Below are 20000 nucleotides of genomic sequence, written 5' to 3' on the forward strand. Positions count from 1 at the left end.
GATCGGTTTGATCGGTTTGATCGGTTTGATCGGTTTGATCGGTTTGATCGGTTTGATCGGTTTCGGGCAATGAGAGCTTTTGCAACCAATTCAGGTGGACGTCATGAGCGATGTGAAGGAATGAGATGGTGCGAGATCGTATGTACGTATATTTTCTCTGGACCACTGAAATGAGACGCACACCGTTTGGTGGCTACAACTATTTCATGCTGAAAGGCAGCAATTGACTTACTATTTATAATGTCACTGGTAACCGTGTTATAAAAGCAACAAGGTACTTCAGGCTTTATCTTCAATAATGTAACAACACCTCCGAACTGTTACATTATTGGATGTGAATAAGTACCTTATTGCTTAAATGCAAAGTCATGTGACCGAGGTGGAGTTCCTTTGAAAAACTTTAACAAAAAAAACACTTAATGCATTTTGAAAGTAATCTTGTAATCTGCAAATGTCAGATTAGAGATTTCATTTTTGGAACAGTTCTCTGGCTGATAAAAGAAGGAAAAAGAATTAAAGGTTTGTGTTTTTTAAGCCGGTTAAGAGTCTTAAGTCGGGAGTCTTAAAGGGTTAAATAAGTTTAACCCTACGAGTGCTAATTCCCCCGGCGGAGTGACGCACCGAGCCGACACTTTAACAAGTGTTCTCTGACCCGTCGCCACGGTGACCCACCAGCCACTCGTCAATCAACAGTTCAGCCGATTATCGGTTATTGATCATTGGGACACGAAATGTTTAAAATGCTTTTATTCTCTTGTGAATTCTGATTGTTGTGTTCTGTGTGTGTGTGTGTGTGTGTGTGTGTGTGTGTGTGTGTGTACCTGCAGTATGAGGATGAAGTAGTCCACTGGTTTGCCTCTCACGTACAGGAAGTGCTGAGGTGAACGTTTGTCGCTGTCGTTGAACTTGAGTTCCTGGATGACGTCGGGGTGCCGGAGGACCCTCAGCAAGACTTTCTCTGTGATCTGGAAGGGGCTGAACAGACTCACCTCTGGGTGGAGGAGGGGGGGGGCAGGTTAAAACAGAGGGCGTCATTGGAAAGAAAACGTTTTCACACTGCTAGAGTTCTCATAATTCACCATCAAATAATGACTAACCTGACTAACCTGTGACATCACGGCTCACCTGTGACATCACATCTCACCTGTGACATCACATCTCACCTGTGACATCACGGCTCACCTGTGACATTACGGCTCACCTGTGACATCACATCTCACCTGTGACATCACATCTCACCTGTGGCCAGGAAGCGATGCGCTGCCAGCATGAGCTGAGGGGAGATCTTCACTTTGCTGTCTCCGTCCTGCTTGAAGGCCGAGAAGTCGGGCTTGTTCTTGTTGGGGTCGACCTTCTTCCTGTTCCTGTTGTCCGCTGTGGGGGGGCAGGAGGGGGGCAGGAGGGGGGGCAGGGAGGGGCAGGAGGGGGGCAGGAGGGGGGGCAGGGAGGGGCAGGAGGGGGGTCACGCTTAGTTCATCTCACAGAAGCTTCATAAACGACAGAAAGTAGAACAAAGAGAAGGTAGCTAGATGTGTCCTGTGTGAACATAGTAAAAGTAAATAAATGATTGACACACATGAATGACACACTTGACAAAAATGTCACATTACATCAAACTGTGTAGTTTCTTTTTGCATGTCAGTAGTGTTTACCGTCAGCTGTGTGTGTGTGTGTGTGTGTGCGTGTGTGTGTGCGTGTGTGTGTGCGTGTGCGTGTGTGTCTGTGTGTGTGTGTGTGTGTGTGTGTGTGCGTGTGTGTGTGTGTGTGTGTGTGCGTGTGTGTGCGTGTGTGTGTGCGTGTGCGTGTGTGTCTGTGTGCGTGTGCGTGTGTGTGTGTGTCTGTGTGTGTGTGTGTGTGTGTGTGTGTCTATGTGCGTGTGCGTGTGTGTGTGTGTCTGTGTGCGTGTGTGTGTGTGTGTGTGTGCGTGTGTGTGTGTGTGTGTGTGTGCGTGTGTGCGTGTGCGTGTGCGTGTGTGTGTGTGTCTGTGTGCGTGTGTGTGTGTGTGTGTGTGTGCGTGTGTGCGTGTGCGTGTGTGTGTGTGTGTGTGTGTGTGTGCGTCTGCTGACTCACTGTAGAGGTCGGACTCGTCCAGGATCTCTGACTTGATGATCTCCTCGATGACGTCCTCCAAGGTGACCAATCCCAGCACCTCGTAGAAGGGGTCCCCCTCCCCCTCGTTGTTCACCTTCTGCACGATGGCCAGGTGAGATTTACCTGCAGAGTCAGAGGGGGGAGGGGGGGGATCACCTGAAGGTTACAAAGAGTTTACCGAGGGAGGGGGTAAGGCAGCCGTCACACATTCCTGTTTTTATTTTAGTAACCTAGTTATTCTGGAGGCGGGTTTATCCTGCAAGGACAGACTGAGGCCTTAATTTAGCCCGGAGTGAACTAAGAGCTTTGCAGGGAGAAGAGCTGGAGGAGCTGCCAAAGCAGAGATAAAGAGGTGGAGGAGGAGGGGGGAGGAAGGGGGGCAGGGGGGGGAGGAGGGGGAGATTAATCCTCTCATTAAAAACAGACTCTCGTACTCTTAACTTCTCGAGTGGCGTCTACCAGCGGCGTCTCTCCGCCGCCTCGTTGGTGACCAACGTCTGTGAGTCAGTCTGGACCCCTAGTTACCGTAACCCCTAGTTACCGTAACCACCGCCTCCTTGTTCTCAACCAACAAACGGCATGACCTCACACGATTCCACGAGTTTGGCCGGATGCCGTCGCCATCTTAATTTAACAGGAAGTGACCATATTAGGACAGAGGAGGACATAGCGATGCCGTCTCTAGTAGAGACCTGTGCACCGTTTCCTCATAGACGTCTATGGGAGCAGAGGAGTCGCCCCCTGCTGGTCACTACAGAGAAGTAGAGTCATTTCCTCATAGACGTCTATGGGAGCAGAGGAGTCGCCCCCTGCTGGTCACTACAGAGAAGTAGAGTCATTTCCTCATAGACGTCTATGGGAGCAGAGGAGTCGCCCCCTGCTGGTCACTACAGAGAAGTAGAGTCATTTCCTCATAGACGTCTATGGGAGCAGAGGAGTCGCCCCCTGCTGGTCACTACAGAGAAGTAGAGTCATTTCCTCATAGACGTCTATGGGAGCAGAGGAGTCGCCCCCTGCTGGTCACTACACAGATTGCAGCTCTAACAGTAGAAGCTTTGGTTTTAAAACCTTACATTCATAGAAACGTTCACATGTTGGGAGCGTTTTCTGATGTCCTTGCCACCATTTTGACTGTGAGAGAGTCGTGAGGGACGGCCGAGAGGAAGTCTCACCTGAAGGAGACCTGAACTACTTCTCACAGACTTCACTAGTCGACGCTACATCGATACAACAAATCATCCCACTTCAAACCCAACAAAGCTTTGCCAACACCTTCCAATCAAAGTAGCAAAAAGTCTTCTTGAATAGTGATCGTTTCCTGATCGATAGTCTTATTGGTTCTTGCGTGTTATCCTGTGAGGACAACAGGACAATTAATCAAGGAAAGAATCCACATGTGATTCGACCAATCAGAGCGAAGGACAAACAAACTGCTGGCGTTGTGCTGTCGAGTCAAACATCATCATCATCATCATCATCAGCTGCTCCACCACACGACCTCTGCTCGCCGTGCTGCCTCTGGACTCACAGGAAGGTCAGAGGTCAGAGGTCACAGCCCTGCCGCAGCTCCACGTCAGCAGTAGAAATAATAACCAGAAATCTAACAAAGCACAAATGTAACGGACTACTTGCCCTTTGTCGACCCGGGTCGGATGAGGCTGCCGATCAATGGTTGTGGGATTTACTTTGCGGGCGAGCATCCTCTAAAAGCTCCGGGTGATCGATAACTCCGTCTGCCATGAGGATCCATGCGACTAAATAATCGATCACCTCTCAGATGTCTGACGGGACAGTGACAGCGTGGCTTATTCTGACGCACTAAAGATGATAAAAGTGCCAAAAGTAGCTACTAATAGTCTTAAAATACAGAACACCATCGTCATGGATGCAGTACCTGTTTACCTCGAGCGTTCACTGCGCGCGCAGAGCAACAGATTGACAGATTCTGCCCCGCAAATGATCCGTTTCAGGCAGATATTTACTTACTGTTAATAATGTCGCTGTTAAGCGTATTATAAAAGCAATTTTATCTTCAATAATGTAACAACACCCTCAAACTGCTACATTATGCTACAGCCTCTCCTACTTTATTGCTTAAATATATATATATATTATATACACATATATATATAATGCTTTATTTTTGTGACTCAAATCTGCAGTTATTAAATGAAGAAAGAATAAAAAGTACAAAATGGACCTCTGAGATGTAGTATAAAGTAAAGTACTAGTATAAAGTAAAGTACTAGGAAGCTGAGGAGGAGGGTGAAGGCAGTAACAGCCTCCGGTTTCCTCAGGAATGAGATGCATTCTGGGTATTTGTGCCCTCACTTGGTTGTGATGTCACTGGGGGTCAAACATGGCGGCCTGGGATTGTTCCAGTCGTCAATAGAGCCGATCGATACGGACCGAAGCCGATTGGAAGGACGGGAAGTGGTGTGTGTGTGTGTGTGTGTGTGTGTGTGTGTGTGTGTGTGTGTGTGTGTGTGTGTGTGCGTGTGTGTGTGTGTGTGTGTGCGTGTGTCATCATCCGCTCTCCTGTTTGTTTATTTGAAACCTGCAGCCGTCTGTTTCCACACACACACACACACACACACACACACACACACGCACACACACACACACACCTTTCTTGAACTCCTCCAGCATGGCGTCCAGCTTGGTGTCGTGGAAGACGAAGTGCACCGGGTGGTTGTAGAACTTGGTGATGGTCTTCAGCGTGGTGCAGTCGTCGGGGTCCACGAAGGCGAGGTCCTTGACGTACAGGATGTCCACGATGTTGGAGCGCTCGTCGTCGTACACGGGGATCCGCGTGTAGCCGCTCTCCATGATCACCGACATGGTGTTGAAGTCCAGCACGGCGTCCGCCTGGATCATGAAGCAGTCGCCGATGGGCGTCATGACGTCCTCCACCGTCTTGTTGCGGAGCTCCAGGGCGCCCTGGATCATGTTCATCTCCTCCTTCACCAGGTCGTTGTAGGGCTCCGTCACCTTCAGCATCCCCACCAGCTTCTCGCGGTTGTACACGGTGCCGATCTCCTGGCCCAGCAGCACGTCCAGCAGCTTGCTGACGGGGAAGGACACCGGGAAGGTGAGGAACATGAAGAACTTGGTCACCATGATGGTGTTGGCGCCCACCGCCAGCCCGTGGCGCGAGCACAGCGCCTGCGGCACGATCTCGCCGAAGATGACGATGCCGATGGTGGAGGCCACCACGGCGCCCAGGCCCGACCCGATCAGGTCGTCCAGGAGGATGGTGAGGGTGGTGTTCACCAGCACGTTGCCCAGCAACAGGGAGCAGAGCAGGTAGTTGCCCTTGCTGCGGATGGGCTCTATCTTGCGGGCGTCCCGGCGCTCCTTGTCGGTGCCGCAGCTCTGCACGATGCGCAGCTCCATCGGGTCGAGCGCCATCAGGCCCAGGTTGAGCCCGCTGAACATGCCGGACAGCACCAGCAGGCAGCAGATGAGGATCAGCTGCAGCCACATGGGCAGCAGCGACTTCTTCTCCTCCAGCACCAGCAGCCGGCCGTCGCTGTCGCCCCGCAGCGCCCACCTGCTGCCGCCCGCGCGGCGCGTGCACAGGGCGTACTCCTTGCGCGCCTCGCTCTTGCGCAGCGGCTTCACGCGCAGGGTGAGCACGCCGGACGTCCCTCGGCCGCTCACGTTCATGAAGGTGCCGACGCTGATGTCCTTCGTGAAGTCGGCGCAGGTCCGGTCCGGCGCCTCCGCCGCCTCCTCCTCCCCGCCCTCCTCCCCGCCCTCCTCTCCGCCGTCCGCGAGCTCCGTGAAGCGGATCTGCGTCCAAGCGCCCGCGTGGAGCTGCACCCCGTAAAACCGGAGCTGCACGGTGCTCTCCTCCGTCACCTGGATGACACCGTCGTCATTGGTGCCGGACGGCTTGTCGCTCCTCTCCAGCCGCATGCCGAGCACCTGTCCGCCGCCGCCGCCGCCGTCGCCGCCGCTCCCTCCGCCGGCCGCCGCCGCCGCCGCCGCCGCCGCTGCAGCGGCAACCGTCTCCGCGCGGCCGCCCACCGCGCCCCACAGGAAGATAACGAGCGCGAGGACGTAACCCTGCTGCCCGCTCCATTCTGTCGCCATGTTTGTTTCACTGCTCGGCGACCCGGGGGCTGACGTCATTTACTCATGTCCGAGCGGCTCCGCCCCCCCGCTGGTCCATCACACACACACAAACACACACACACACACACACACACACACACGCGCCCGCGCGTTATCACCGCCTACCGGAGAGCGACAGGTAGAGCTAATAAACAAACTGCATCCTCTCCTCTCACTCGCTCTGCATCACACACATTTCGGCAGGAGGTGAACGTCCCCACATGATGCCCCCCCCCCCCCTGTTGTTATCTCTCGGGGCAATGCGGCACTCAGCGGATGGAGATGCTGCCGCTGCGGCCAGAGGTCTCTCCTCCTCCTCCTCCTCCTCCTCCTGCTCCTCCTCCTGGCCAGCTGGTGTTATGTAAAGACACATGCATCCGTGCAGCCCCACGCCCCCCCTCCATCACCCCCCTCTTCCCCATCCTGCACCATCCCGCATCCCTCCGGCCTGTGACGTCATGTGTCTGAGCAATAATGATTCATTAATGACATTAATATAACAAAAATAACCGCATGTCAAAATAGGGACGTCAATAATGATAATTTGGTGGAATAACAATGGATAAAAGTGTCAGCTAAATGACATGTGATGTGATGTAAAGTAATGTAACCATATTATAGAATTAACATTAACTGCCTAAATGGAACTTTTATTTGAATTTGGTTCACTCATTCTGACTTCAAATCACTGCATTAAACTAATTTACTGTAATACGTCTTCATCATCTTCATTAGGTCCTAATATTCAGCGTCAGTAATAATGTAATAAATCGTTTTTCCTCCTCATCACCACCTGGTGGTGAAAGAACAAGTGATTCAGTGTCAACTGACAATAATACTGATAACTTATTTATTTAAATGTCACACTCACTTATGCTTCAAACTGAATTAAGATAATTACTGTAAATAAATGTGAATTTTCAGGGTTTGCTACAAGTTCATATGATCATGTTTCAATCAGAATATTAAATATCAACCTGTTCTATTAATTAAACAAATTATGCTTTTATTATAAGAGATACAGAAAGTAAACGTACCTGAAGATACTCAATGAATTAAAAATATACATTTTGTTTACATCTTATGTGTTAATGACTGACTCAACTCAAAACATTGAGTAACAATCTAATAAGAGTCAAAGGATTTTACACTTTTATATGGAATTTGAAAGATTTTCATTCAAACATTCTGCTTCTTCATCTGCATCTTTAAAACCTCCCTGAGGGACCCAAAGAGGTCCCATGGACCTGGTGGATCCGTTTCACTGGAGCTGGTCTCCAGGACCCAGCGGGGTTCCGTCCGAAGGAAGAAGAACCTCGACTGTGTAGCTCACCGCCTTGGACTGAAGGAGGCTGTAAGTGTTATCGAAACACAGCACATCTGCAGAGAGAGAATCCACATCTGTTCAAGTCCTGATCCTATGTGAACCGGTCTCAGGTTAGTCCTGATCCTCTATGGGAACCAGTCTCAGGTTAGTGCTGATCCTCTATGGGAACCAGTCTCAGGTTAGTGCTGATCCTCTATGGGAACCAGTCTCAGGTTAGTCCTGATCCTCTATGGGAACCAGTCTCAGGTTAGTGCTGATCCTCTATGGGAACCAGTCTCAGGTTAGTCCTGATCCTCTATGGGAACCAGTCTCAGGTTAGTGCTGATCCTCTATGGGAACCGGTCTCAGGTTAGTCCTGATCCTCTATGCGAGCCACTCACAGACTCCGGGCTCGGTGCAGGTGAGGCGGGTGTCTTCAGGGACCAGGTGAGCGTTGTAACGTTCGCTGGGAAGAACCTGAAGCATCTCAGATACTTTCTGAGAGCCGCCATCTTTGTTCCGTCTGTAGACGCCAAAGCCGACGTCTGCTCCGTCACTGGAGAACTGACACCTGGCAGGAAGTGATCAGAGTACACAAGTTCCCCCTTAGTGTAGTACAGCTCGGAGCACATGTGGTACTACTACTGTAGTAGAAGTATTTGACTATTTGTGTGGTACGAGCCGGTACGACACAGTAGACTCAAAGTGCTCAGTTAGTACCTCAGGAGGCTTCCGGCCGCTGGGACCTGGACCTCCAGCTGGAAGACGGACCCCCGGCTCACCGTCACGCTGTGCTCGTACTGGACCTCCACCGAGTCCCTGATGTAGTACGAGCGGGGAATCGTACCGCCGTACTTTATCTTGGAGAAAAAGAAGAATAAACCCACCGGCTCGTCCTGCGGGTCGCTTCTAGAAAGACCCGCTCCACCCGCTCCACCCGCTCCACCCACTCACCATGGTCCTGCAGCGCGGGTCTCCGTCGGGGTCGGTCAGGGTTCCACCGTAGACCACCGGGATCTGATCCGGGTCGATGTGATTACGCAACACTTCCTGCCAGTTACCTGCGGTCAGATGTTATTGATATATAGTTAATTATTAATTCATTATTACTAGTATAATAATAATTAATTAATATATCAATAAATATATATATCGCTAAAATAATATATTATATATATCAATAAAAATGTATATAATATATATTAATAAAAATATATCAATAAAAATGTGAATATATTAGTAACAATGTTAACATATTAAAATTAGTAAGACTATGATGTGGAATTTAGTACTTTGACTGTAACAGTATCTTACAGTATGTCATTAGTACTTTTATTTGTAAAAGATTATTTCTACGATGTAGTATTAGTACTTTAACTTCTTGGTATTTTTACTTCATGGCATTAGTACTTTCACTGTAATAGAGTATTTTTTTGGTGTAATATTGGTTCTTTACGGTGTGCAACGTTAGCATGCTAACATGCTAAGCTAAGGTGAGGACTGTCCAATGGGATGAAAGTGGTCTCACTTCCCAAGAAGAGGATCTTTCGGCGCGTCTCCTCACACAGGAAGTGCTTGAGGAGGTTGTAGGCCACGGGGAGCATTTTGGGGGCTGCAGAAAAAACAGAAACTCAAAACCAGAAACTCAAATCCGTAGAAAAAAAACAAAGAGATTCACGCCGTCAAGATCTGCTGAAGCACCTTTGATCAGAAACACTCTTTTCAGGCCTTCTGGGTAGTTCTCCTCAAACATGGTGAGGATCTACATGAAAGATCAAAGGAGCAAAGTAATAAACGATGAGATAACATTTATATTTATGGTGATGAAAGGTGGTGAGTTTAAGGGACAAACCTCCCCATACGTCTCTATGGCAGGTTTCCAGATGTGTTTCAGTCCGAGTCCTTCACAGTCGTAGATCAGAGAGATGGCCTCAATGTTCTGACCCAACTGAGACAGAGAGGGAGGAGGAGAGAGAAGACGTGACATGAGAGGAGACACGAGGAGAGGTAGGAAAAAAGAAAAGGAAAGGAAAGGAGGCTAGAGGAGTGGAGAAGAGAAAATAAGAGATGAGAGGAAACAAGTGTGGAGAAGAAAGTAGAGGAATGGAGATCAAGTGGAAGACGAACCTTGAAGAAGGGAGGAAAGGTGAGGAGAGGAAACATGAAAGGAGACGAGACAGGAGAAGAGATGACAGGAGAAGGAAAGGAGAAAGGAGAGACGAGAGGAGCAGAGATCCCACCTTCTCTGACTGCCTCCTGCACTCCCGCTGCAGCATCTCCGTGTGTCGGATTTTCGTCTTCATGAAGTCCTGTTTGGTCGCCGATAGCAACAAGCCTTTTGGGTCCAGAGGACCGATGACATCATACCAGATGGGACTCCCCTCTCGGTCGTATCCACACATCCCTCCAGACACGTAGCGCTCGATCACCTGAGGAGAGAAGTGCACCTCCTGTACTACCCGAGGAGCAGAGAAACACCTCCTGTACTACCTGAGGAGGAGAGGAAACCTCCTTTACTACCTGAGGAGGAGAGGAACACCTCCTGTACTACCTGAGGAGGAGAGGAACACCTCCTGTACTACCTGAGGAGGAGAGGAACGAGGAACACCTCCTGTACTACCTGAGGAGGAGAGGAACACCTCCTGTACTACCTGAGGAGAAAGGAAACCTCCTGTACTACCTGAGGAGAGGAACACCTCCTGTACTACCTGAGGAGAAAGGAAACCTCCTGTACTACCTGAGGAGAGGAACACCTTCTGTACTACCTGTGGAGAGAGGAACACCTTCTGTACTACCTGTGGAGAGAGGAACACCTCCTTCACTACCTAAGAAGGAGAGGAACACCTCCCGTACTACCTGAGGAGGAGAGGAACACCTCCTGTTCTACCTGAGGAGGAGAGGAACAGGTACATATGCACAAGCTTGGTACTCAGTGGTGCAAGTTATTGTACTACTTCATAGTTGTCCTTTACTACATGTATAAGGTACATTGTGTACCTTTTACTGTACTACAAGTGGTACATATTGGGGTTTTCATTGTACTACATCTGAAAGGGTAAATATTGTACACACATTATAAACTGTATATATTTACCTCTGGAGGTTTCCAGTCAGATATGATGGAGTCCACATTCATCTTCTTCCTGAACTCTAAATGCTGCAGAGACAAAGAGACACAGAGACAAAGATGCAGAAGACACAGAGACAAAGATGCATAGAGACACAGAGACAAAGATGCATAGAGACAAAGATGCACAGAGACACAGAGACAAAGATGGATAGAGACAAAGATGCATAGAGACACAGAGGCAAAGATGGATAGAGACAAAGATGCATAGAGACACAGAGGCAAAGATGCATAGAGACACAGAGGCAAAGATGCATAGAGACAAAGATGCAGAGACACAGACAAAGATGCATAGAGACACAGAGGCAAAGATGCGTAGAGACAAAGATGCATAGAGACACAGACAAAGTTGCGTAGAGACAAAGATGCATAGAGACACAGAGACAGATGCATAGAGACAAAGATGCATAGAGACACAGAGACAAAGATGCATAGAGACACAGAGGCAAAGATGCATAGAGACACAGAGACAAAGATGCATAGAGACACAGAGGCAAAGATGCATAGAGACACAGAGACAAAGATGCATAGAGACACAGAGACAAAGATGCATAGAGACACAGATGCATAGAGACACAGAGACAAAGATGCATAGAGACAAAGATGCATAGAGACACAGAGACAAAGATGCATAGAGACAAAGATGCATAGAGACACAGAGACAAAGATGCATAGAGACACAGAGGCAAAGATGCATAGGGACACAGAGACAAAGATGCATAGAGACACAGAGACAAAGATGCATAGCGACACAGATCTTACCTTTCTGATCATGACTTCAGCTTTCTGCACATTGAAGCTACGAGCTGCAAAGATTCAGAAGAAAGATGATTGAGTCATAAAAGTAGAGAAGTGAAGCAGCGTTCACTCGCGCTTCGGGGACACATTTGAGTGTATATTCATAAACTAGTCATAGTTGTTTTTTTCTCGTCATACTTGTTGACACATGTATAGTCCCATAACGCAAAGGCATGTGGAGTACAAAGTACAAAGTACATCTACCTCAAAATTGCAGCTGAGTACTTCCAATAAACACATTTGTGTCCATGAACCTGAGTTCACGTGAAGACTAAATATTGATCCACCCCCCCCCCCCTCTGAACTACGCACCAGTAAACCAACACAACTCGCTGCTCAACATTCGAGTGCCGAGATTAAAAAAAGTCAAATTAAAAAAATTTAATTTGTACTGAAGATCGTGTATATATACATACATATGTATATATCTACTTTACAAGCCGGAGTTGGACTTTAAGGGGGGGGGGGCATTCTGGGAGTTCTGTTCAGCGTAAAACCAATATTTACAGTCCGATAAGACTATCGAGTAAATACTATATGTTTACGTCCACAAGGTCACAAGGACGTTATAGGAAATAAATGACTGAGTAACCAGGGGGGTGAAATGATACGTTTTAAGGAAGAAGCTATTAGCAAAATCTGAATGATTATTTTTGAACTTAAACAGGCTGAACCGAGTTACATTTAAAGTCAACACATCTGGTGTTTTTCTTTATTCCATAAATTCCACTTCTTCATCCTTTGGGTCTTGCTTGATGAAAGAAGTCACCTGACCAGGTGTGGGACTCACCTCTGAGCCAGCGGAGCAGGAAGTCGTCGTGCTGCGCTGGAAGCTCGGCCAGGACGTCCTGGATCCTCCCCCGAAACTGGAGGCCGAGAACCGGACGGAGACAAAAACGTAAAAAGATGTTTTATTATTTTAGGGAACAGTTTGATGAACACGCGTGTTTGTACGCTAAATGTCCAGCTAGCTTGGCTTAGCATAAAGACTGGAAACAGCTAGCGTAGCGCCGTCTCCAGGCAACACAATTTTTACACTCCAGTAAAGAAGAAGATTTAACATGTTGATGGATGAGCGTTAGCATTACAAAGCTATGCTATGCTAAGCTAAGTGACTGCTGAGATTTATTCAAAACCGTCAAGAATCATTTCAATTATTTACTAAGTTTATTTATTAGGATTGAGTGATTTTATCGACCGTTAATATTGAAGTAAACTACTGAGGTATTATAGTAAGTAGTTTAGTAACAGTTGTGACACATTATTCAGAATGATACCTTTTTTATTGCAACTCATAACATAATCTATCATTTATACATATTCTGCGCCTGCGACAAAGAGTACTACAATGTAGGATTTTATAGAAGTATTTGAGTCTTCTTCACTGGAAGAAGTAAATGTACTATTAACAAAATATGGTTAAAAGTATTTGTTAAGTGTTTTATTACTACTATATAATCTGTAATTATCAGATGTATTTGCTGAAGGCATCTTCACCTCGTCGGTGTAACATTCGTATGTTTTTCTATGAAAATGAATAAAGAACCCATAAGTACATCTGTTCAATAAGTACACAGTAGAATAACACGGTGAAGAAGTACAAGTACCTCAGAGTGTTAAGTGCAGTACATGTACAACACAGGTAAGAATGCCTCTTACAAATCAGATTAATTACAACCAGCAGTGAGCTGAAGTAACCACGTGTGAAACATCCAGCTGTGCGCCGTGACGTCACCGAGGTGATCAATACGTTCATTTCAATCCCGGATCGATGTCGCGTTTACCTCGGTTAGTTTCTCAGCCTGTCGGGGGCTCAAGTCACCGACCCGTCCGCTCATCTCTGCGCCGCCGCTCCGACACCTGCCGAGAGGCGCGCGCACGCGGCCACAGGCGCGCACACCCAGTCAAACGCGCACACACAGGCGCGCGCACACACCCCCTTGCGGTTTTATTACCATTATTGTTTTTATCCGTAATTATTATTGCAAAAGCGTATTTAATACTTTGCACTGTCAAATTTGTATCTTTAAACTTTGTCCATGAAAGCAACTTTTAGTGAATTATTATTAAAATATACGTACATCATTATTATGGATTATTATTCATCGTTTAAAGCTTGTTTTAAATATTCTACGCACAGCATCATTATTTATTTCTTGATACTATTTGGAGGAACTGAAGTTATTAAATAAATGTTGTGTCAGAGTAAAAAATTCCCTCCTGAATTCTAACAAAACAAAATGTTACAGGAAAATAAAATCCTTAAAGTAAAAGTACCTCAAAATTGTACTCATGTGCAATACTTGAGTGAAACACAAGGTGGATTTGATCTTTGCAGAAAAGTCAAAATATGAAACAAATTCATTGAACACAAACAAATATTGTCTCATAAAACTCATTTTATTATTTCAATACGCGAGTTATTCAGACGGTTGAATCGACCCGGATACCAGGTTCACCTCCGACCAGCTGATCCACACAAAACAAGAAAATAAAACTCAGACAACGTTGAATGCTGCTTTGATCCTTCAGACAAAATATAATAATTTACTGCCCTGATCTAAATATTTATATATATATATAAAATGGAAGAAAATGTTTATGATTTTTCTGCCTCCAAAGGTTAAATAATAGAAGTAACGTGGCGAGATGTTGTTTTATTGTCATCTGCACAGCTGCTGCAACACGTCGACTTTCCTCCTGTTTGCTTCATGTTCAGCGTCAGTTATTCTTTGGGGGGGGGATTTATATTGTGCTTAAGAACAAACATAAGTCTCTAATAACACGTAATCATTTCCCCAGTTAAATCATTAAAAACGTTTCATGTGATGATCGGTTTTTAAAACATTCTTTATGCAGCTCGGCTTCAGATGTTTTCCAGCGTAAAACGATATTCGATATTCGATATTACATCCGTGTATTTCTGGAGAAGCTTTCTGGTGTTTGGTTTTCCTTCAAGGAACCTGCGACAAACTGCAACTCGAACGCAGCTCGTTGTCAGTACGACGGTGACGAAGGCGCCGCACCGCCAGAGGAAAACGCACTTCCTCAAGAGCGCCGCGCCCGTGTTAACATACAGTAAATGCATCCTAATGAAAGACGCCCCCGTGGGGGGGGGGAGGGGGGGGGGGCACATTCACCGACGGAAGGCGGAGCGAGAAGAAACATCAGGTGGTATCTGGTCGTAGTCCTCGTTTAGTGTTTGGCTTCTCGTGTTAAAAGCAGCTTTGGTGACGGCGAAAGTAGAAAATAAAGTCTGTTTAGGTCCCTTCAATGACGCCCAACCCCCCCGATCACCCCCCGATCACCCCCCCCTCCCCCAGAAGCCTCAGAGGGGAATGTTGCAGCCCGACGACCGGCTGCGTGTCCAAACTGTGCAAAATGAACCAGCTGTGCAGTTAGTCCCCTGGCCCCGCCCCCCCTCCACGGGTTAGATGGCGTGCGTGATGTAGAAGACAAACTCCATGTCCATGGCGGTCTGCGGCACGCTGGCGCCGCCGCCGTGGATGACGGGGATGAGGGCGCCGTCCAGCTCGTTCATGTAGCGCTGGGGGAGGAGCCGGCCTCCGGAGCCGGCCTGGTACTCCACCTGAGAGAGGAGGCGCACGCAAGAAGAGGGTTCAAAGGTCGCACAGAGGTCTCGTGATGATGACCTGGGGAGGTCGACGGAGACATCTGGACCGTTACCATGTCGGCCTGCGTGGAGACGCGCAGCGACAGCGCGTTGATGCCGCTCGCCGCCAGCACGGCCAGGTGGGGCGTCAGGGCGCTGCAGGCGGCCAACGCCATCTCCTTCTGGAACACGCCGCAGGACGCCGGCGCCGCCTCCGGAGTCCTCAGCTGGTAGAAAACCTGCCAGGACGTCCAGACACAGTGTGTCGAGTGAGTGGGGGGAGGTCTGTGTGTGGGAGGGAGGGGGGGGGTGGTGCAGTTGGTGATGGTGCAAAGACTGGAATAAACCTCGGTGCATCTGATGGTGCGTCCGTCCGACTCAAACTCCGCCTCCTGCTGCATCCGCACGCTGCGCACTCCGTCCAGAGGTCTGCCGTCGACCGCGCTGCTTCTGCTGCGGACGAGCGTCAGAGCAGAAAACCACGTCTCAGACTTCACACGCCGCCATGTTCCTCTTCCCCACCGCCATTGAACGCACCGCACGCGACGAACGTCAGAGAAATACACTCAATTATTGCTCCAAATAAACTGTTTATACTCTAAACGGATTCTTTACAAAAAAATAGAATTTAATTCTGAGACCAATGGTGAAACTCGGCTGAACTTCAGCTAAATTTGACAATAATTCTAAATTGGTTGCACTTAGGAAATTGATTCCACAATTTTTGTAAAGCGAAACATTGAAGAAATAAATGAACGTTGTCGTTCTCTCCACTTCTGGTCCTGCTGGTTCCGTTTCCACGGGCGGTTTCATGTATTTTGAGCGTGCGAGTGCTCGTTACCCGGCGTTGACCGGCAGGCTCCGGTCCACCCAGCGCACGCTGACGTTCTCCCGCGGCTCCCCGCCGTCGTTCCTGCCGCACGGGATGTGGAAGTCGGCCTGCTCCCTCAGGGCGGCGCGCAGGGCCTCCATGGTCTCCGGAGGGATCTGCACCATCAGCCCGTCTGAGGAGAGCTCAGGGTTACAGCGGCTCCGCTCGCACAAGAGACACGGCACGAGTCGGCGGTCTTTACCCTCCACGATGCTGGACTTGGCGATGAAGCCCGAGGAGGCCTTCAGGGCCCCGTTGAACACCACGAAGCTGGCCCCGGTCACTGCGGCGACGACAACAACAACAACAACAGAAGCACAAGAACGCCGTCGTCAGCCGCTGGCCCTCCGCGCCTCCGGCGGGGGACGAGCGGCTCTCACCTGTGCGGGTCTGGCCCGGCTTGCTGCTGGCCTGCGTCTGGTAGCCGCCCTCCTCGCTCTGGAAACACACCAGGTGGGAGTCGGCCTCCGAGCTGAACCGCGCCCCGATGCTGATGACGTGCTCGTTGGAGGCGTTCACCACCTTCTGCATCTGGGAAAACAAACGCACACTCCAGTTCACTGCTGTATCCATCATCTAACATCTGGAGAAAAGAGCTTCTCACGGGACAGGAAGCAGACGTTCTCTTCCTCTCACCTCGTTGAAGCTCCTCTTGGGAATGTCGATGTAGCTGTGTCCCATCTCCATGTGGATCCTCAGGCCCTCCACCACCGACAGGCTGTACTGGTAGTTCCTCAGGTCCTGGACACGAGAGACACGAGAGACACAAACATCGTTCTCAGATCAAAGTGGATGGTTTGCTCGGGTTTTACACGTAAATAAATAAGACATTTTGTGCGCCTGCAAAGTTCAGCGTTCCGGTCTGAATCCCTTTTCTTTAATCTCGACACGCTTAGGAGCCAATTAGCGGAAAGAAGCTTTCATGGGGATTAAGGAAGCGAGCGGAGGTCCTCATCACTCACAGCCAGCAGGTTCATGATGGTGTGTCCCGTCTCTCGGTACACGGACTCACGGAAGCGGACGCTGGTCAATGTGGTGGGATAAACTGGGAAGGAGAAACATACGACCACACGTAAGACACGTTACAGACACTTTTAATTAAAGAGATTTAATAAAATGATCACACACACACACACATAGACATAGACACACACACACACACACACACACACACACACCATTGTATTCAGCTCCGAGCCGCAGCAGCAGCCGGAGGGGGAAGACCTTGGCCCACGGGACCTCCAGCTTCTGGACCAGCAGGCCGAACATGAAGGGCGGGGGGGGCAGAGAGAGGCCGTCCAGAGGCTGACAGCTGTGGGAGAAGAAGAGCATGCCGGCATGGTCCTTACTACCCAGGAAGCTGCTGGTGAAGGTCACGTTGTCAAGCTCCTCCAGGAACTTCCCTGGAACAGAGGGGGGGGGGGGGGGCTGTAGTCTTTTCTAGAACAGAGGAGACCAGAGAGGAGAAAGGGCGGGTGGAGGCGCAGGGGTGACCTGCATGCTTCCTTCCTACCTTTCTGGGCCTCTTGGTAGATGTTGAGATAAAGTGTGAAGAGGTCTTTGGGGAGAGTTTTCTCTTCTGGCAAACACTCCAACAGGAACACCAGCTCCTTCTGACCCACCGCCTGCAGCCCGCTGGAGCCCAAACACCAGCAGCGGCGCCCCGAGTCTGGTGCACGAGGAGACACGCGTTCCTGTAAATGTGTCCAAACACCTCCATCTAAACGGGCATCTTCTACTCACATGTGACCAGCTTGACATTGACCAGCAGGTTGGCGTTGAGAACGAACGTCAGCGGTCGAGGTCCTCCCTCCTCCAATAGGTGCAGGATCTGGCAGGGGGCGGGGCTTTCCTCCACCAAAACATCTGGAGGGAAGAAAAAAAAAAAAAAAGTCAAACAGGAATAAACAATGGATGAGCAGAAGCAGAAGCGGCTGAAGAAACGGGGAACGGAACCTGCGGCCTCCTCCTCCTCGCCGGTGCTGATGAGCAGAGGGGGGAGGTCCTCCTCGTTGTCGGGCAGCAGGCTGGGGACCCTCGTCACCGACCCGCCGACTCCACACAGCAGGGCGTAGTCCCAGGGCCCCGAGGTGGGGGGGGGGCGGACCGCCTCCGCCTCCAACGAGGCTTCGGGGGCGGAGGAGGAGCCGCCGACCTCCACCTCTGAGACGGGCTGGGAAAAAAAAAGACAAATAAGAACAGCGGAGGATCCGTCACCGTGGCAACAATAAAGACAGATTTAATGACGGGGTTAAAATACGAGTCAGCTGTGGAGGAAAAAGGCCTCAAATAACTAATACAAGATTAAGTTCTGTTATATTTAGAATGTTTCATCTCTATACTTTGACGTCAGATCTTTATGAGTCTTTGAAGATAATAATAATTGTTCCCGACAACAATATAAAATAAATATTAACAGGAGCTGTGAGCAGAACCCCGGGTCTCACAGTCCGGGCGGCGGACGGAAGGGTCGCGTCTCTTACGGCCGTCGGGTCCGGACACGCGGCGGGGCCGGACTCCTGCGCGCTCCGGGGGCTCGGCGCCGACAGCCGGCTGGTGTCCGCCACCTCGCCGTTGGGCAGGATGCCGTCGGCGAACCACACGCGCTTCTGCTCCCGAGGACAACCTGACGACACGGGAGAACGAGAGAGGGAGGAGGAGGCTCAAAGAGGTTCGGTCGGAGGTGACAAAAAGAATAGAACCGTGTGCGTTGGTTTAAGGGCAGTCGTACTGTCGTTGTTCGGGTGTTTGAGAACGGACACGGGCACCATGACGGTGGGCGGAGGAGAGTTAAGCGTGCCGGCGGCTCGGGCCTGCTGCAGAGGGGGGATGGTGCTGCAGTACTCAGACGGGACGTTGGGGTTGGGACTGGGACCTGCAGGACTCATCATCCGCTCCAGGGCCTGGGCTACAGGGAGAAAGGCGTCATGGAGGCGCGCTGAGCGGAGCACACACGTCACCCACTTTGAGCTGCCGCTAGCCGGGCTCTGATGCCCCCCCCCCCCCCCTTCTTATTTGGCTAAGAGTCCACCAACGGAATCATCTCACCAGTCTCCGTGCAAACCTTCATGGTCCACAGAGGATGAATCCTGCTGACCCCCCCGGCACCTCCATGACATTGATATTTGTACTTTAGCTTCCCTGCTTTATGGTTAAATGGACCATAATTCACTAAATAATCATCATGCTGTATTGAAGAAGACTTGAAACTGAGACCATAAACTCATGTTTACAATGTTTACTGAGGGAATAAATCAAGAGAGAAGTGGAGTCATTTCCTCATAGACGTCTATGGGAGCAGAGGAGTCGCCCCCTGCTGGTCACTACAGAGAAGTAGAGTCATTTCCTCATAGACGTCTATGGGAGCAGAGGAGTCGCCCCCTGCTGGTCACTGCAGAGAAGTAGAGTCATTTCCTCATAGACGTCTATGGGAGCAGAGGAGTCGCCCCCTGCTGGTCACTACAGAGAAGTAGAGTCATTTCCTCATAGACGTCTATGGGAGCAGAGGAGTCGCCCCCTGCTGGTCACTACAGAGAAGTAGAGTCATTTCCTCATAGACGTCTATGGGAGCAGAGGAGTCGCCCCCTGCTGGTCACTACAGAGAAGTAGAGTCATTTCCTCATAGACGTCTATGGGAGCAGAGGAGTCGCCCCCTGCTGGTCACTACAGAGAAGTAGAGTCATTTCCTCATAGACGTCTATGGGAGCAGAGGAGTCGCCCCCTGCTGGTCACTACAGAGAACTAGAGTCATTTCCTCATAGACGTCTATGGGAGCAGAGGAGTCGCCCCCTGCTGGTCACTACAGAGAACTAGAGTCATTTCCTCATAGACGTCTATGGGAGCAGAGGAGTCGCCCCCTGCTGGTCACTGCACAGAATGCAGCTTTAACAGGCGACCCTCTGCTGGTCACTACAGTTACAGATGACTTTAAGCCCACAGCCACTAATGAATTGAGCGAGTTATGAAATGAGCTCATTAAAAAGCAGAACTGTGGCACGAGTACGACTAAGAGCTCAGAGGACATTTGGGGCGGCGGCCATGTTGAAATGACCACGAGGCAGCGCTGTGATTTGTG

General features: G+C 49.6%; 3 protein-coding genes across 11 annotated transcripts in view; all 3 read right to left on the minus strand.

Moving 5' to 3' along the window:
* Positions 1–6380, minus strand: part of LOC144388283 (metal transporter CNNM4-like) — a 12821-nt gene extending 6441 nt beyond the window's left edge. For both annotated transcript variants that reach the window (XM_078088674.1, XM_078088673.1), the window contains exons 1-4: positions 4719–6380; positions 2071–2214; positions 1240–1374; positions 822–991 (exon numbers count right to left, since the gene is read on the minus strand). In XM_078088674.1, coding sequence (XP_077944800.1) covers positions 822–991; positions 1240–1374; positions 2071–2214; positions 4719–6228 — 1959 coding nt within the window. In that variant the 5' untranslated portion in view covers positions 6229–6380. The remainder of the gene's footprint in view (positions 1–821; positions 992–1239; positions 1375–2070; positions 2215–4718) is intronic.
* A 666-nt stretch (positions 6381–7046) lies between these two features.
* On the minus strand, positions 7047–13335 carry LOC144388285 (SEC14-like protein 2). Its single transcript, XM_078088702.1, has 12 exons — positions 13226–13335; positions 12232–12307; positions 11406–11449; positions 10611–10673; positions 9757–9945; positions 9369–9464; positions 9218–9278; positions 9045–9128; positions 8471–8577; positions 8237–8376; positions 7918–8087; positions 7047–7590 (listed from the first exon to the last, which is right to left on the minus strand). The coding sequence occupies exons 1-12, from the start codon at positions 13277–13279 to the stop codon at positions 7472–7474; spliced, it is 1203 nt and encodes a 400-aa protein (XP_077944828.1). The 5' UTR covers positions 13280–13335; the 3' UTR covers positions 7047–7471.
* A 485-nt stretch (positions 13336–13820) lies between these two features.
* The window catches only part of zfyve16 (zinc finger, FYVE domain containing 16), a 14207-nt gene continuing 8027 nt past the window's right edge, over positions 13821–20000 (minus strand). For 2 of the 8 annotated variants that reach the window (XM_078088632.1, XM_078088633.1), the window contains exons 5-17: positions 18657–18833; positions 18373–18551; positions 17882–18098; positions 17669–17791; positions 17439–17594; positions 17104–17328; positions 16888–16970; positions 16562–16666; positions 16306–16456; positions 15896–16208; positions 15402–15507; positions 15129–15293; positions 13821–15030 (exon numbers count right to left, since the gene is read on the minus strand). In XM_078088632.1, coding sequence (XP_077944758.1) covers positions 14872–15030; positions 15129–15293; positions 15402–15507; positions 15896–16208; positions 16306–16456; positions 16562–16666; positions 16888–16970; positions 17104–17328; positions 17439–17594; positions 17669–17791; positions 17882–18098; positions 18373–18551; positions 18657–18833 — 2159 coding nt within the window. In that variant the 3' untranslated portion in view covers positions 13821–14871. The remainder of the gene's footprint in view (positions 15031–15128; positions 15294–15401; positions 15508–15895; positions 16209–16305; positions 16457–16561; positions 16667–16887; positions 16971–17103; positions 17329–17438; positions 17595–17668; positions 17792–17881; positions 18099–18372; positions 18552–18656; positions 18834–20000) is intronic. The other 6 variants (XM_078088636.1, XM_078088635.1, XM_078088639.1 and 3 more) reach the window with 6 other exon arrangements.

This window comes from Gasterosteus aculeatus, chromosome 14, assembly GCF_964276395.1.
Source record: "Gasterosteus aculeatus chromosome 14, fGasAcu3.hap1.1, whole genome shotgun sequence".
NCBI lineage: Eukaryota > Metazoa > Chordata > Actinopteri > Perciformes > Gasterosteidae > Gasterosteus > Gasterosteus aculeatus.

Bases quoted from the DNA above. Each gene is read 5' to 3' on its own strand.
- LOC144388285 (XM_078088702.1), bottom strand. From the start codon at position 13,279: ATGAGCGGACGGGTCGGTGACTTGAGCCCCCGACAGGCTGAGAAACTA. The intron at 9,129-9,217 runs GTGCTTCAGCAG...TTTTTTCTGCAG, and splicing joins AAGAGTGTTTCTGATCAAAG to CCCCCAAAATGCTCCCCGTG. The intron at 8,088-8,236 runs GTACTAACTGAG...ACTTCCTGCCAG, and splicing joins GCGGCCGGAAGCCTCCTGAG to GTGTCAGTTCTCCAGTGACG.